Here is a 17,940-nt window from a genome sequence, read left to right on the forward strand (position 1 = left end):
TTTCAGAGTTGCTATGAGGACCTAATGGCAGAGAGCATGTAAAAGAGCACAGTGTTTGGCACGTAGTTATTTTCTAATAAATGGGCGAACTTAGTTGTATAAGATGTTGGGGACACATAAATATGGCTCCCTATTTGGGAAATCATGTTGTGGTTGATAAAGATGATTGCTGTGATATCCAAGATTGTGATCATGGTATGTAATCTTGGGAAAAATTACTTATCCTTCTAAGACTGAGTTTTGTCATACATAACATGGGGGTAATAATGGTATTTCTTCTACACAGGTGTGTTGTACAGATTAAATGAGATAACATACACAAGAGCTTAGTACCATACATGAATCTGAGAAATGTTAATTATAAATTCTTTTCCCAACCCCCATTTCTTCTTCCTCTATCTTCATGTAAAAAAAGGCATTTTCATGGCATAATGAAATATAATTAACGTATGAAACACAGATACTGGGATTGTTGTTCATTTTATTGTATGGTACATTTTAGATACATGATTTTCATTGTTAAAGTCACTCAATAGGGAACCATCACTATACTATCTATGAATTTTCTTGTCCCCATTATGTTCAGAAATCTAGAGATATTACTGAAGGCTCCTACATCTAACTAGTGTCATAAGTATTTCCTAAGGGCAAACATTGTGAACCCTTTGAGGAAATAATGTATGTGTCCAGTATTTCAGAAAATGTCTGGCATATAGAAGATATACAGAAATAGTCTTCAGGGAATGAATAAATGTCTTAGAGGCACTTTCTTTCAGAAAGAAAATCCAGCTAATGTCATTTAAAAACCTATAGCTTAATAAATGTGTAGTGATTTTATTTACATTTATGTAGTATACAAATTGTATTTGTAGTCAATAAAAATAATTCTCTTAAAATGAAAAGCGAAACTAACCCTACATATGTCATTTAATTGTATTTAATTTTTTTTGTAGTACATAGCATTCAACTAAAGGCTATTATTTAGACTTTAAAAATTATTAATATAAGTGCATATCTGGGAAAATTTTGTCATAGATCTAAATATCAGAATGCAAATATCATACCAGACTGAGAATTCAAAAATGTTATAAAGGTATTGTCCTAATAAATGAGTTACTGATGGCAAACCACAAGAGAATGAAACTTTCTAAAATAGTGCAAAATGTTTATTTTATTTCGACGTTTCTCTATGCATTCAGCCTAGCAGGGATAATAATGCATTTTTGCTCAATTTCAAGGCTCTGAATTAGAGAAATCTCAGTAGCAGCAGTGATATTTTTGAAAGCACACTGTTATTTGTTTTGATTTCATTTGAAGTAGTAAAAAGGTCACTGCCTTTCGAAGGAAGCTTTCGTTAGTGGAGCTGAACGGTATAGTCAAAATCAAAACAACAGTGAATATAACAGCAAACGTGGATTTAATAATTTGGGTGGTGAGACATCTTGTCTCCCACAATACTCTCCACGTAAGTCTTGAAACAAACAAACAAACAAACAAACAAACAAACAAACAACACAACATAGATGTCTGTTTGTGCCAAATGAGTCACCTGAATTTATACATGTGACGGTATTCTCAAGTTCCGTAAAAATGGCCCACTTTTGTTTCTCATCAAAGAATTCTCAAATATAGCCAGAAATTCATTTCTATTTCTCAAGGAGCCAGTTAATTTTAAAAAGGAATAAGTAGAACACAAATTAAAGATCATTATGTGTAGAAAAGGGTGACTGCACCAATGATTCAAATACCTCAAACTCCAGGGCCCTTTCTCTCTGAAAGACTTTTTCCTTATGGGCTTGAATTTCCTGTTTATAAGAAATTTCACATACTGGAATCATGGGGATCCTGCTTCAAATGGAAGATGGATATTTGGGAGTGTGGGTCCCCTGAGAACTGAGACCACTAACAGGCCTGCAGCTTAATTATTAGTACCAAGAACTAAGTCCTCTCCATCAATATGACTTTACTATTCATTCCAGGAAATGCCTGTCCAGGATTTAAGGCCATTAACCAATAAATAATTTCATTGTTCGCTTTAGGAAGTTTCCAAACATGCATTTATCTGAACTATAGACTAATGAACTAGCCCCTTTCTCTGGACAATAAGTCACTCAACTGGTGAACCAGTCACCTAAAAATAATTAGTTCTCATCAAGACTCAGGCCAAGACCCTGTGCAGCTAGGTCCATTAAAAAAAAAAAAAATGCTATTTCCAAAATTAGTTGTATTTATTTTTTAAAGGTAATAGATATATTTAGTTAAAAATTCAAAAGGCACAAAATAAATTTACAGAGTGTTGATGACAGCATAAAGTCGTCATTTATTTTCTGTCTTCTTGAAAATTACCCCAAATCAAGAAGAAAAGTGAAAAGCAGAAGTGCAAACTCCATCTGAATAACTTTTAACTGAAATGTGGAGCCAGACCGGGGAGAAAGAGCCTTGAAAGCAGTGAAGAAGTAAAAGAATGTCACCTGTTTGTGCCCCCACCCACAGTTCTGCCTTCCCCAGAACAGTAGTGGTTACCTGTCCATAACAGATACTTGTGACCTGTTTTGCATCCTGGACGCTTTTTTCTTTATTGGGTATAATTGGCATATGACATTACATTAGTTTCAGGTGTACAACATAATGACTTGATATTTGTCTATACTGAGAAATGATCTAAATTCTTATATCAAGAATTCTCTGCCCAATCTCAATCAGATCTCCCCACCTAAAAACACTTAAACACAAACCTTAAAATGATCCATCCCTGACCTATCCCTTCTGAGACACTATTAAGACTGCTGAAGTGGTGGTCTCCCTCTTTTTAAATTAATTAATGCTGTAATAAGTATTAAATTTCACTTTGCTTGATCAACAGATTATTCAGATGAGGTTTTTGGGCAGTCTGTACTGCAAAGGCAGACAAGAAGACTGAGGGTTGGAGAAGTGAGTTGCTCAAGGTTATGGAGGAGCAGAGCCAGACGCTGATCCAGGCCTCCTAACACCAAGTCCAGTATCGTACGTTAGAACTATGTTAGACCCTGAACAGCACCTCCTCCAGTCTTTAAGTTCACAGAGAACTGGGAATCGAAGCCAGCTCTCCAAATACCTTAGATGGGGGATTTGTTTTGTATTATTTTCCACAAATAGTTCTTTAAAAAGTTATTTCTAAGACTAAGACTAATATTTCGTAATGTCTTCCTCTGACATCACACTGGATTTAAAGTTCATATGGTTTACCTCTGTCTGCACTCAAATCTGGACAAATGGCCGCCTGTGTTTTACTTGCCAAATAATTCAGCTCAGGTCTTCTTTCAATGTCTCCTTATACTTCTCTGTCTCCCTGGGGGGTGGAAGGTACTTCTTAGATGAAACTATGAACAATGAGTCTATGAAAATAAAAAAAACTTAGGAAAATCAAGAGTGACAGAACACTAAAACAGGTCTCTGCTGGACTTCATTTTTTTTAGCATCAAGGCAGACTCATCTGTGAAGATAGTATATCTGTACCTCTTTGTCTTAAAAGCTCTTTCCTTCTTTCAAAGCCTCCTTTCAAAATGCAAATGGTTGTGGGAGAGGCCATTTTCCACCCAGGTTTATTGAGGTGTAATTGACAAATAATATTGGGAATAATATAAATAATTTATATTAATAAATTTGATATATAATATAAACAAATAATATTGTGAAGTGATTACAACAATAAAGTTAGTTAACACATTTATAACCTCACATAATTACCACTTTCGTGTGTGTGGCAAGAACATTTAAGATCTATTCTTTCAGCAAATTTCAAGTATACAACACAGTATTATTAACTATAGTCACCATATTGTACATTAGCTCCCCAGAACTTATTCATCTTATAACTGGAAATGTGTGACTAACATTTGACTAACATTTCCCTATTTCCTCCACCTCCCATCCTCTGGTAACCCCCCAAGCATTCTGTTTCTTTGAGTTTGACTATTTCGGATTCCACATATAAGTGAGATCATAAAGTATTTGTCTTTCCACTTCTAAGTTACCCAGGAACACTGCAGAGTTTAATTATTAACAGAGAAAGGTTAGAGCCTAGGAAGAAGAGTCTCTCTGTAGGGAGTGAGAAGACAATGAGAGAGTGGTAGAAACTTTCCCCTTCTCTGTTTTGTGTAGGGTTGTTTGAATTATTTGCCCTGAGGCACTGTAAATGTTTCCTTTTCTTTCTTTTCAATTTCTCTTTTCTCCTTTTCTTTCTTTTTCTTTTTAGTTATTGTTGTTCCTTGGAAAACAGCATAGAAATATGTCCATGGACCCATAGACATGGACCAATCCATTTTTGACTTTCTAACTTACGGGTTACATTATAACGCAGATATGTTATTATTCTTGTTAATATTGTTATTATTAGTGAAAAAAGGTAAGTACAACCAAATCAACTATCTATTTGACATCTTGCACTTGTCCTTAATTCTTTCAGAGACTAGTATAGCAGCAATGAGGAAATAATTTTTATAGAAGAGCTAAATGGCTTTTCTAAAGATCAAATTTGTATTCTTAAAGAAATTATATTGATTCTTCCAATCCATGAACATGGAATGTCTTTTCATTGCTTTGTGCCTTCTTCAATTTCTTTTAAGAAATTAAAGATTCTTTTTGTAAATGTTCACTCTTACTTCCAGAGATTCACTGGGTAACATTGCTCAAGCATCCCCAGGGAGCTCCCTCTCATTTTGTGGTAAAATGTTATTGGCTCTGGGTGTCCCTCAAACTACACAATTATTGGGCAAGTATGAGGGTGTCCCTATTCCCTCATAGTCTTAAAACTTTTGCTCAGGTGCCCCATACATTTTCTCCTTTTAAAACCACTCATGTACATTTAAAAATCAACAATTAAATTTTCCTCTCATTAGAGCGTCTCATCCATCTAATCCATTCAATTTTATGACCTTGCGTACCTATGAAGTCAGTTTTCATTGCCAAACCAATCAGCGAAATATATCAGAAAAACTCTGACTTTGTTTTTTAATTTTCAAATAGCATGTTACCACATGCCCTTGTGACAACTGTGTTATTTCTAAGGCCTAACACTAATGTATATGAATTCTCAGAAGGAGGTTTTCCAAAACTGTGTCACCCTGATAGACAATAAAGTGCTGCTCAACGGGACCCTCCTTCTGGAGAAAGCCACATGGGAATAGTCCCTGTAGGCAACCCAGAGGATTTTACATTCCAGATCAATACACAATATAGTTTCACCTTTCTTCTGGATGGGTGAGTGAGAGTTTCACCCTTCTATTGTAAACTGGGAGAGAGATGAATGAAGAAAGGGTGGTGGAAGAGGAGAAGCAGAAGATCAAAGTTCAGAAGGGAGTCACAGGACAGGGAGTGAGGCTCCAGAAGCGGCTCCCTGCCAAGTAGCCCTGTCTGCCTGTACTCTGAAAGTCTCTGGGAACCCCAGTTCACATTAGTTGGTAGGCAATTATTCTGGGCAGGTGAGCAAGGTCATTTTGGTTCGCAGTTGGCCAGGTAGACTCTGAATAGAGGCTCAGAGTATTACAATCCCCTTATGGGCCATTTCTGGGGGAGGCAGAATCGTCTTTCTTGTGAGCCATTCGACACTCCTGCACGGCTGGTACAGGTTATGATCTGTTTTGCGAGAGCGGCGGAGAATCTTCAAGACCCTAGGGACTGGTCTAGTACAGTTACAGCTTGATAAAGACCCTGAAGTACCACGTAATGTTCAAGATGGGCCTCATGTGCTATCTAGTGGTAATGCCAGTGAGACAGGTTAGTTAGCATGTTGTTAGGTAGACTGGGGGGGGGGGGGGTGTCCCTGGTGGAATAAACAAAAAAGCAGCCATATCCTGAAACTCCAGGTGCTTGAATGTCTCCTTCACCCCAGGAAAGGGACATGAGAATACCCTTGAGGGTAATAGATAATCTCAAATCCCTTCTGGCCTGACAAAGGAGCAGATCTGATAGATAAGAACGGGTTGATTCATTAATCCCTTCAGGATGAGCAAACAGGACAAACCTAATAGATGAATTCCGTTAGAAGGCTCCAGCCCCCTTCCCCAAGCAGGCAAGGGAAGGTATAAAAGTAAGAGCTTTTGCCTCCCGCTCAGGAGCTGCAACCTCTTCTCCTGCCTCTAATAAACTATCTTCCTTTACACTTTTTGCCTCTCCCTAGTTAGTGTGCCCATTCTTCGGCTTCACGAGACAAGATCCTGGCCCACACCCAGAAACTGCTACAGATCCAACATCATTTACGTCATTTGGGGACTGACAGAAAAATATTCCTCCTTCACCAGGATTGAACCCATTGAAAGCAAACGGAAGTTGGGACACAGGTTGTTATAAATTTGCTTAGAAGCTTTCCTTTCTCTATTTCAACCAAACCTTTTAGGCTCATCACATCGTAATCTGTGATGATAACATACAAGCCCCAGAGATATTTATGTTCAGCTCACAGAAGGTACTCCAACACATACTCAGCTCTATACGTGAATCATCAGCCAATATAAAGAATAAACACATAGGATACCGTCTTGATTAGTTAGGATTATTTTGGGGCATACAAATTCCAGGTACTGTTGTGAAGTCAAGATAGTTTTTCAAATCATATATTAGCCTTATTTATTCATTACAGTTATCCAAGTTACAGTGACATACATTCTGGTGAAAATGCTTTACTGACTATTCTTATTAACAAAGGTAGCATAGAAGAAAATCCAACTCTTATTCCTTAGCACAAGTTTGGAGAAGGATTTCTAGTATAAATTTATTCCTTTGCCTTGTTAGCCATGCTACCTCTAGCTCCCAATATTTGTGCCATTTACACATGTCTATATAATGTATGAACCAATAAATTATATTGCAAATGTTTATGGATTTTTATAATGATCATGTTACTTTATATTATAACACAGTCTTATAAAATACTCTTACGTAGCCAGCTTAATTTTCCTTTCCGATATTTTATTTCAAGGCAGATTTTATAGAGTAGCATTAAAATTATGTTTTTATAAGCATTCTAAAATGCATATGCTTTTGATTCTTATAAATTTTAAATAAATTTATTCTTAATAAATCACAATTACTTTGAAAAAGCTTACCTTTTTACCATTTTCCCCTTAGATTGTGATTTGTCTTTTGGATATCACAAAAGGCATAAAAGTTGTAAGAATAAAAACAAGTTATTTTCATCTTTTTGTAAATGTTTAACTCATAATTTATGTTTAAATGAAAGAAAAGAAATGGTCAATTGAACTAATAAAATATGACTTTTTCAGGAAAGAGATTAATGATGTACTTGACATTATTGATAAGTACATAGTTACCCAAACCTACTTTCTAACATAAAGTATACATATATATAAATATTCAGAAAATTAGTTTGTGTAAAAAAAACACTATTTTTTGCTTAATATAATCCCACTTGTTTAAATATGTATCAACATTTAACTGTTTACCTTAAGATTTTAGTGACTGCAGTCTCCTTTTCTAGAAGATTCCTTGCCCTGATGCTGAAAACAGACTTGCGAAGCTGTAAAATTATGAGTATGACTTTAGTTTTGGAATGTAAAGAGATAACATACTGACAAATCATTACATACATTGAACAAATAACACTATTAAAACATTAAACATGATTTTTTTCCCACAAAAGGATAATCATAGGATTGATTCTATCATTTCATTTTATTTTTTATTTTTACTTTTATTTAGGCAGAAGTACAAACAAACTGTGGGGCCACATGTCACAGCTATAGATGCATTGGCTTTGCTCATTATAATGTCTGTCCCCTTACATCTGAATAGGCTATTCATTTGCCAAATAATTTCATGTTGAAATGAATAGAGGACTCTTTATTGTTATTGTTTAGTAAAATGTCCTCTAATTCACATGCATCTGTTTCTGGTGCTTGGCTTGTGACCCCAAACTTACTTGAATGATCAGAATGAGATGAGACTTCAAGGTTCCTTCCTAAATGGCAATGATGAAATTATTCCAGGGAAAAGGACTAAGAAAAAAATATCCTAGAGGCTGACTACAAACCAGAAGATGCATTCCCCAAACTCAGTTCTGGCCTGCTTAGTAGTTGCAAAAATCAGATTGGTCACAGGTGTTTAGGAAGCCAATCTGGTCAGGAAAAGGGCAGAGAAAGAACAGGAAAGCACAGTATCCTGAGAAGATGCATTATAACAAATAACCAGAAGGTGTAACTCCAGTAGCCAGACCAAAGGTAATACTTGGACATGACCTGTTCTTTTTGATCAACAGAATAGATTAGATTTCCTGAGCTTAATCACTGAGATTAGTGACTATTACAGGTATAGGGTAACTAGGAATCAGAGTTCTTGTTTACTAGAATTAAAAGAGCCTACTTATAAAGGCAAGGTTATGACCCAGTAGATAGTAATGTACTAGGTGATATGTACAGTAGAAAAAACGAGAGGGGTTATAGGACATTGGGTGGGAGGGGGATAGGCATGTCTCAGGTAGTGAGCAAAGACTTAATTGAAGAAGTAGAAGTCGTATTGGGCAGTTACAATTTCTGTAGGCAAAGTGGGAGGTGGGGGCAGTGGGTAAAGGAATGAAGTTGGAAATGCATACATAAGGAAAATTAACTCATTGCAAACTGTAAGTGCTGAGCTAGGTGGATCTTTAAGCAAGGCAAGTGGAGGAAATGCTGTAAGTTATACCGCGTAAACAAAGTTGAGGTAAGAAAAAAAAAAGAAGCGGGAGAGACAGAGCTCTGTATTCAGTAAAAATAGACCATCCAGTTTCTTTTAAACAAGTTAGGTAACTTGAGGTGCAAACTCACAGAGCTCCAATTTGCAAACCAATCTATAAACAAATGCTATAACGTCAACCAGTATGTCCATATGGCCATAACTGGAGAACAGGTAGTCATAAATTGGTCTTTTCAGCTACAACCGACAACCTAGATAACATCATAACTAGCAATATAATTTTCATATTTCACAGCAGATCTGTAATAAAGGGAAGGATCATTGAACACACTGGCAATTTCCCTCACATGAGGGAAGGTGGCACGCTCATTTTTTTCAATAATGAAAAACTGAATTGGTTTCATTATTCACCAGAATGCTCAGGAGAATAAATGAATGTGTAGACAAGGATACATTTTTTTAGAAATTACATTTGCAGGATAGCACACAAAACGCTGTTTACCATGATGTATTCTGAAACTTCCTTAAATCTTCTCCCTGAAGAACTCCCTAAAGACTTTTGGCATTGATTTAGCCTCCTCACGGCAATGGCACATCTCCTAAGGAGCGCTGTTTAGAATCACTTTGGAAATAGAGGACTCAGCTGAACGTCCCATCATGGTGGCCTTTCTGCTCTTTTGAGACCTGAGCACACACACAGTCATAAGACAGGCCCACGCTACAGGGTTCCTGAGACAGCCAGTTTTAGGAAAGGACTTCAGACCCTACTACTCTAATTTTATCTTCAAACGACGATGGTATGCCTTAGTCATCTTTCCCTTAATGTAAGGTGATGGTCTGAACTTAATCACCTATCTACTGCCCTGCAACTGAGCAACTGACATTTGAAACAGTGTTCTTCATGTTTGGAAAAGCCTTTGCAGAAACTGGGGATAATATTATATTGTTTACAAAATTATTTCTGCACTAGGATTGTTAAAGGGCTATCAAATCTCCTTTGTCCTAAACTTGAACTGATCAAAACACAATACTTTTTTTTAAAATTAAAGTTTATTGGGGTGACAATTGTTAGTAAAATTACATAGATTTCAGGTATACAATTCTGTATTACATCATCTATAAATCCCATTGTGTGTTCACCACCCAGAGTCAGTTCTCCTTCCATCACCATATATTTGATCCCCTTTACCCTCATCTACCACCCCCTTACCCCCTTACCCTCTGGTAACCACTAAACTATTGTCTGTGTCTATGAGTTTTTGTTTCTCATTTGTTTGTCTTGTTCTTTTGTTGCTTTTGGTTTATATACCACATATCAGTGAAATCATACGGTTCTCTGCTTTTTCTGTCTGACTTATTTCACTTAGCATTATAATCTCAAAATCTATCCATGTTGTCACAAATGTCCCTATATCATCTTTTCTTACCGCCGAATAGTATTCCATTGTGTATATATACCACAACTTCTTTATCCATTCATCTATCGAAGGACATTTTGGTTGTTTCCATGTCTTGGCCACCGTAAACAAAGCTGCAATGAACATTGGAGCACACGTGTCTTTATGTATAAATGTTTTCAGATTCTTTGGGTAGATACCCAGGAGAGGAATTGCTGGGTCATATGGTAATTCTATTTGTAATTTTTTGAGGAACCTCCAGACTGCCTTCCATAACGGCTGCACCAGTCTGCATTCCCACCAACAGTGTATGAGGGTTCCTTTTTCTCCACAGCCTCTCCAACACTTGTTACTATTTGTCTTGTTGATGATAGCCATTCTGACTGGGGTGAGGTGATGTCATTGTGGTTTTTATTTGCATTTCTCTGATGATTAGTGATGTTGAGCATTTTTTCCATATGTCTATTTGCCATTTGTATGTCCTCTTTGGACACTCTTAATCTATATAAGGGAGTACTTGAGAACTGGTTTTATAACTAACAGCAGAAGTAGCAAAAGAATAAATATTGTAACATAACTTCAGATTCAGCTTTGGGATGTTCTTGAAAGAAGAAAGAAAGGAGATGTCTATATCTACATATCTATCATCTATCTATCTATCTACCCATCTATCATCTATCTATCTATCTATCTATCTATCTATCTATCTATCTATCTATCTATCATCTATCTATCTATCTATCTATCATCTATCTATCTATCTATCATCTATCTATCTATGTATATTTGATAGTCTAGATATGTATTTAGATAGTTATATATTTTAACTGCTCTCTCTTTTTTCTAGTAAATGAAGACGGCCTATAGTAATTATCTATTTGTTCCTTCAATTTTTTCTTTATTTTTATAGAGCTTTGCACATTGCTTTAGCGAAGGATATTTTCTGATTGCTAGTCACAAGTATTCAGAGCTACACTGCTCTGGAGTGCCCTCTTCTGGCTTCAAAAGATACTAACAGGCACCTGAAATAACGATCAAAACACAGATCTATTTCATGATAATTTTAGATCTGAAATTGTAGATTACAGCTATGAAAAGTGTCAGTAATTGTTCATTCTTCATATAAACATATCATAAATGTAAGACTTAATAGGAAGAGTATGCATGACATATTTACATACAGTTTGCATTGAAACAGATAAAAGATTAGTTGAAAAAGCCTCTCTTTTTGGTGGTTATATTTTGTAAACCTAATACATCTAACTCCACAAGATAACCACTCTTTGACTGAATTACTGTCAGAAATAAATAAAATTTAAATGCTCAAACAGTACAGAGATGATTTTTTTTTGTCTTAAATTTTAATTTAAAAGATCTCTCTAGAATTTTGTACTTTAACATGAAATTCAAGAGCCTAAAAGTTCAAATCAGTTTGTATGGTTATCTGTGGTTGAATAATTTGGAGCACACAGCAATGGATGGATCCAGTGTGGGTTTTTTTTTTTTTTTGGCAATGTTTATAAGTCTTTTAATCCACAGGTTCTCTATTTTCCCCTTACAGTAGTTGAAGAACCTGGGCCATTTGACCTGTAGTTTGCGGGAGTCTGGTTTTTGCTAAGTGCACATTCATGGTTCTTTTGTCTCTGTATTTCCTTTAAATTGGCAGCTGGATCCAGAGTTTCATCAGATTCAGATCTGATCCCTTTGGCAAGGTCAAAGGAGGTGTCACAGTCTTTCATCAGAAGGCACATAATGTCTGGTTGTCTCTCTTTGTGTGATGTTAGTAACATTGATGTTCATTGCTTAGTTCATTGTTCATCCAGTTTGGGAAATTGTCATTTCTTTTTCATTCATTAGTTGGAATACTTTTATAATGAGGTATTAGGTTGGTGCAAAAATAGTTGCAGTTTAAAAGGTTTAAAAAAAAAAAAATTGCAAAAAGCGCAATTACTTTTGCACCAACCTAATACTTCGCTCATGTAGGTCAAATTATCCCAACTGTGCTCATTGGGAGCTTTTTCAAGTTGGCCCACAGGTGCTTTTGACGAGTCTAGTAGTCTTTGGCAAAGCTTCCTTGTTCTCAGGTATAACAAGTTATTCCCAGCTCATCTTGCATGCTTCCTATTCCAAATCAACAATTTCCTCCAAAGAGCCCTGGTTTATTTATTGAGAAATGGTGTTTTCAGAATATAATCTAGATTCCAGTAATACTCATTGCTGTTGAGTTCGTCATTGTTTTGAGGACTTTACTGAGTTTATTCTGATATTTTCAATTTAAATTCAGGAGATAGGATTTTTACCTAATCTCTTCTATATGATACCTGTATCTCTTCCCCCTTTCCCCAATCAAGACCCTTGGTTATCAAAGACACAGACAATGACAGAATTAGACTAGCTCATAATAACTCATTAGTTTTATTTCACATTGCATAGACAGTAGTCTTAGCATTACAATACCTATTCTAAAACAAAAATGTAATTAATGCATATTTTAAAAGTGTTTGCATATATTCTTCCTATTCTCCTCTCTCATTTGTAGCCTAATTCTATAGTCATGTTAGCAGAGCAAATAGCTTTTACATATTTTACTCTTCATTTTAATCCTCACATAGTCATAGTTTTGTACATAATTATATCTTGAATGCTTACCAGTAGTTCTTATATCAATATCTTTGGGTCATTTTTGGGGTTCATTTTGGTTGTCAGGCACGTTTTTAGTAGTTTCCTCAGGAAAGACTCATGAAAACATTATTACTTACAATACTTGCTTTCCTACATCTTGATAACAGGTGTTTTTTTTTTTTTTTTTTTTTTGTCACTTTAAACTTGAAAGTCAGTTTTCCTGGATATAAAAAAAACCTGGTTCACATAGTTTCTCCCTGAGTACCCTATACATGTTACCCTAATTCCTTCTGGCATAAAACATTACTGCTGAAAGTCTAGTGGTAATCTAAGGCTCTTTCTTTTATAAATCCCTTGTTCATTTTGAGCGAAATACCACTTTTTAAAAAATTTAAACTCCTGTATTTTGTGTGGACTGTGTCTTATTTTTGGTCACTCATGGTTGATATTTTCAGATACATGTGTACTTTCACTATGTACAATAGTTTCAAATCTTTTTATATTTCAGAAAAGTTTAGTACTTGTTCTGTTCTATTGCTTTCGTTTTCTTCTTTTGAAACTCCTATAACGTAGATATTGGACCATCTTTGACTTTCTTCAATTTGTCATTTTCTTTCAAATCATTTCTTTTCAATTTCTTAAAATTTCCTCCTCTTCACTTTCTATTTCTCTTAAGGTATCATTTGATATATGTAATCAGTTTATGTTCCTTCCAGTTCAGTCTTCATTGCTCTTATTTGTAATTATTTCTTGACTTCTAGTACTTTATGTGTGAGTTTTTAAATTCTTATTTATGTTGCTATTCTAATCTGATGTAATTTTTAATGTCTTTTGATTTATTTTGCAACAGTATGCTACAGTTGGAGCTGTCTGCGGTCATGTCTTTATGTCATGCTTTCACTATCTATAGGAAAACTACTCTCTTCCTTTTTCTTGTTTTCTTATAACATCTGTAGGGAACTTGACTTTGACAATTTTCTGTTGCTCATTTTTATACAAAATTCTTTTTTTCTTTAATAGTTCAGTATTCCTTTTCTAACTTCAGAGCTGCTTCTTCTGTTATTTTAATACAGTAATCAAATACAGCAGTTTTTTTTTTTCTGGGATTTTCTGGCCCATTCCCCTCTAACACCACCGATTTTATCAAGATCTGCCTTTTCCTCTATCACTCTCATCATTGATCTGTTCAATTTTGATCCAACTTCTGGATGTTTTTCTTCACTGTGGAGCTAAGAGGGTGTACTCCTGTTCCCAGCAACATTAGGTGTCTTGTAACTCACTTTGGCTTCTTTTCCACAGGCACTGATACCATGTGTTATTGACTAAATATTTGTGTTCCCCCCAGATTTGTATGTTGAAGCCTAACCCTCAATATGATGGTATTAGAAGATGGGGTCTTTGGAAGGCAATTAAGTTTAGACAAGGTCTTGAGGATAGAGCCGCCACGATGGGATTAGTGCCCTTAGAAGAAGAGTAACAGACCAAAGCCCTTCTTCTGCCATGTGAGGACACAGTGAGAAGGCAGACATCTGTGAACCAGAAAGAGGAAGCAGACACTGAAACTACTGCTACCTTGGTCTTAGACTTCCTAGCCTCCAGAATTGTGAGAAATAAATGTTTATTGTTTACGCCATCCAGTCTATGGCATTTTGTTATAGCAACTTAAACAGACTAAGACATCATGTAAATCATGTAGCGATTGGTTTCTCTGCACCTGCATTTATTTTAGGGTTTGAGGATTACCCAGTTTTGTTGTAAATGTTGTCTGTGGACTTTTGCATTTGTTATCTAATATTCTTTTTATTTTCAAGGAGATTAAAAACGATGTCAATGTCTCTATCATCTTTCCAGAAGCCTCCTTAATTTTTCTTGTTGAATTTTGATGCAAATGTATCACTTTTATTACTCTTTTCAAAGAACAAAATTTTAGCTTTATTGATATTATTTATTGCTCCCCCCATTTGATTAATATTTACTTTTATCTTTATAATTTTTTTTCCTTCTGCTGTCTTAGTCTTTTCTTGGTTGTTATTTTTCTAAATAATTGAGTTGAATACTTGGAAGATTAATGTCAGCCCTATTCCTTTACTAAATATGCATTCAATGCTATAATTTTTCCTCTAAAAACACCTTTAGTTACTTCTCACAAGTTTCATATATATTATGGTCATTGTTTCTCAGTTCAGATACTTTTAATTTCCATTGTGGTTTCTCCTATATTCCCTAAGTTATTTAGAAGTGGTTTTAAATTTTTCAAATATGTGGGTGCCTTTTGTGGTTATTATGTGGCTTCTAATTTTACTACATTTTGGTCAAATAATGTCTTCTCCAGGATATTAATTTAGTTTATATTAAAAATTCCTTTGTGGTACAATAAGTGGTCATGTTTTATAAATCATTCATGTGTTCTTGCATCAGCATGTCTAATCACTAGTCATTGATGGAGAATTGTATAAATGACCATTGCATGACGCTGGTAAACTATATTTTTCAAATCCCCTAAATCCTTATTCATTTCCATGGCTCTTTGATGTAGTGTTGAGGTATTATACACATATTTTTAAACTTAATCTTCAAATTAATCTTCATAGGTAGGTATTATTATCTCTTTTCTACAGATGAGAAATCTGAGGTTCACAGAAATTAGGTTGTCTAAGGTTACCCACACAATAAATTGCAGAACGATGCAGCTTCTGGGTTGTGCAGCTTCAGTGTTCAAATCTTTTCATTACATCATGATGTCTATGTGAAATGTTACTAGGCTTAACAGTTTAAAAAAAGCATATTCCAAACTACGAGTATACGATAATAAAACATTGTCTGCTGGACATGAAAGATTTTGTTTACACATATAATAAGCTCTTACTTATCCCAAATCATAATGCAAATTCTAAACTAGCTAACCTTTTTCTTTGTTCTATATATATATAAAATGATTTTCAGAATAACAACCCTGAAATATTAAAAAAGATCAGTGAACTTTTCTAACACTTTAAACACAGTATGGTTATAAGTATTTATAGTTTACATTTACTGATTCCTTAAAATCAGGGATCCATCACAACTTTTAATTAACAAGAATACTAATTCAATTTATTCAATCACCTGAGTGTAACTACAGCCCTATCAGGGAATATTAAATTCCTTTGGGATGCTGCCATGCTTATATCTAAAGAAGCGTATTTTCACTCTACTTCAAAATGAAGCCATTAATATTTATTTGAGAACGAAAACCACAAATATAAGTATTCAACTAACTTTTTGACTTGGAATTGTTAACAATACATTTCTGTTTATAACTGGGAAAAAAGTTTGAGAGGCCCTATTTTTCTTTTCTCACTTTGAGAATATTAACAGATTTATAATAATGGGAAAGTGTTTATAACAACATATGATCATAATGCACAAAATCATGGTCTGATGAGCAGGGCTTGATGAATGTCATTTCTGCTGGAAAGGTGTAATGTAATTATTGTAATGAGCCACTTGATTGAATAAGTCTCCCACATAAAATACAGTAATTGAAAATAAGCAATTACTTAAAATTACATGGGTTGATAGTGGTACCTCATTTATCTGTATTTGAATTTTTCATGCACCTGTGAACTGAAAATTAATCTCAAAGTGCATATGACAGCTCATGTGTATGGCAAGATGTTTTTATAAAATAAACATTTTATGGAATTAACATTATGCTTAGAAAGATTTAAAAAGCTGATCAGTGTAGGTGGCAGCAAGATTAAAACAGATATATATATACATATACATATATATATATATGTATATATATATAAAGGTCAATGCCATTATAATATCATATTATGAAGCTTTAAATATGTCTCAGAATGTGAATTTTGTGAAAAAGGGAGTTTTAGATAATGAGTCAACATTTCTGATTTTAACTTATTTCAACATTATTCTGAATCCTGAAAAACACCAGGAATAAAAGTTAAGTTATATACAAATATGTATGTGTACACATACACCCCTCCCCCCAAAAATCTTCCCTCGTCCTTTGGTCTCCATGGCACTCTGCACCCATTGATCGCTGATCTGTGTGTGACACATCTTTTGATCTTTCTGTGAATTCCCCTAGATCATGAGCATTACATGATAAGGATGGTGTATTTCTTGTCTACTACATTTTCCTCTGTTGTCTACCACTGTGTATAGTTCGTTCTTTAAATATATTTAAAGAATGGATAAATTTCTTAATAGTAAATTAAATTTCTGTACTATATTTTTTTTCTTATGAGGTGAATCCTTGAAATAACAAATGTGAATCACATAAAAATTATTGTCACCCCCATAAGTTTTAAAAAAAAATTACAAAGGAGGACTACTTATTTTAAAATGTATCAAGTCACTTGATATATAGGAAAATATTGTCCAGCTAGAAACTAAATGATTGGAAACTTAATTGTCTTGACATCTTTGTACTTGAATTTTGTGACAGTGCTTTAATCACTAAAGTAGTAGCCTGTCTCATTGTAGATTTGGTAAAATCTTCAACACCTTACATCACCTAGACTAGTATAATGAAACTGATGATGCTAAGAATGAGGGAAAAGCAGTATCTTCAATTATTGAAGAAAATTAGATGTGTTTAATATACAATGCTTACTGGTAATAAACTATAGTACATACTAGATAAATATAATTATAGAAGTAAAAGATAAAATGATTATGGTTATAACTCATATAAATAGAAAAGCAAATATTGAAAATATGCAGAGATTTAAAATAATGAGGGAATTTATGACTGTGGGAGAAAATGCCAGATTCTTTTAACCATGTAGATGTTTGTGAATTTAACATCCATGCATTCTAATACAAGGGGGCAGTCCTTGGTCTCCAATTATGATTCAGTTGTATTTGAACTTCAGGTCCAAATAACAAGACCACCATCAGGAGCAACCACAACACCCTGAAACTGGCATATCATTTAATAGAAAATAAAACTTGTAAGTGAAACTATACTCAAAAGAGAAGAATGTTTAAAAAGTAGAGCCAAATGTAAATTTCAAAGATAGGTTTAGCTGTAACCTCGGCTCTCTCAAACCTGTTTTGGAGACAGTACTAAAAACTCTTTATTAAAAACCTTCCATATTACCTATAAAAGATGCTTAATCCTAGACTGATTTACTTTGACCTTCAATTAATGTATACCTAATGAATGCAAACAAATTACATATCGCCCCAACCTAAAAATGATGACACAGTTAAAGGTTCTACAAAAAGAAAAATGTATATATAT

The 17,940-nt window shown here is 34.5% G+C and overlaps 1 protein-coding gene across 5 annotated transcripts in view; it reads right to left on the reverse strand.

Annotated features, from left to right (window-relative positions):
- Positions 1-17,940, reverse strand: part of NALCN (sodium leak channel, non-selective) — a 294,832-nt gene that overhangs the window by 58,042 nt on the left and 218,850 nt on the right. For all 5 annotated transcript variants that reach the window (XM_074329502.1, XM_074329503.1, XM_074329499.1 and 2 more), the window contains one exon: positions 7,440-7,513. In XM_074329502.1, coding sequence (XP_074185603.1) covers positions 7,440-7,513 — 74 coding nt within the window. The remainder of the gene's footprint in view (positions 1-7,439; positions 7,514-17,940) is intronic.

The sequence above is a fragment of the Rhinolophus sinicus genome, linkage group LG04 (genome assembly GCF_036562045.2).
Source record: "Rhinolophus sinicus isolate RSC01 linkage group LG04, ASM3656204v1, whole genome shotgun sequence".
Taxonomy (NCBI): domain Eukaryota; kingdom Metazoa; phylum Chordata; class Mammalia; order Chiroptera; family Rhinolophidae; genus Rhinolophus; species Rhinolophus sinicus.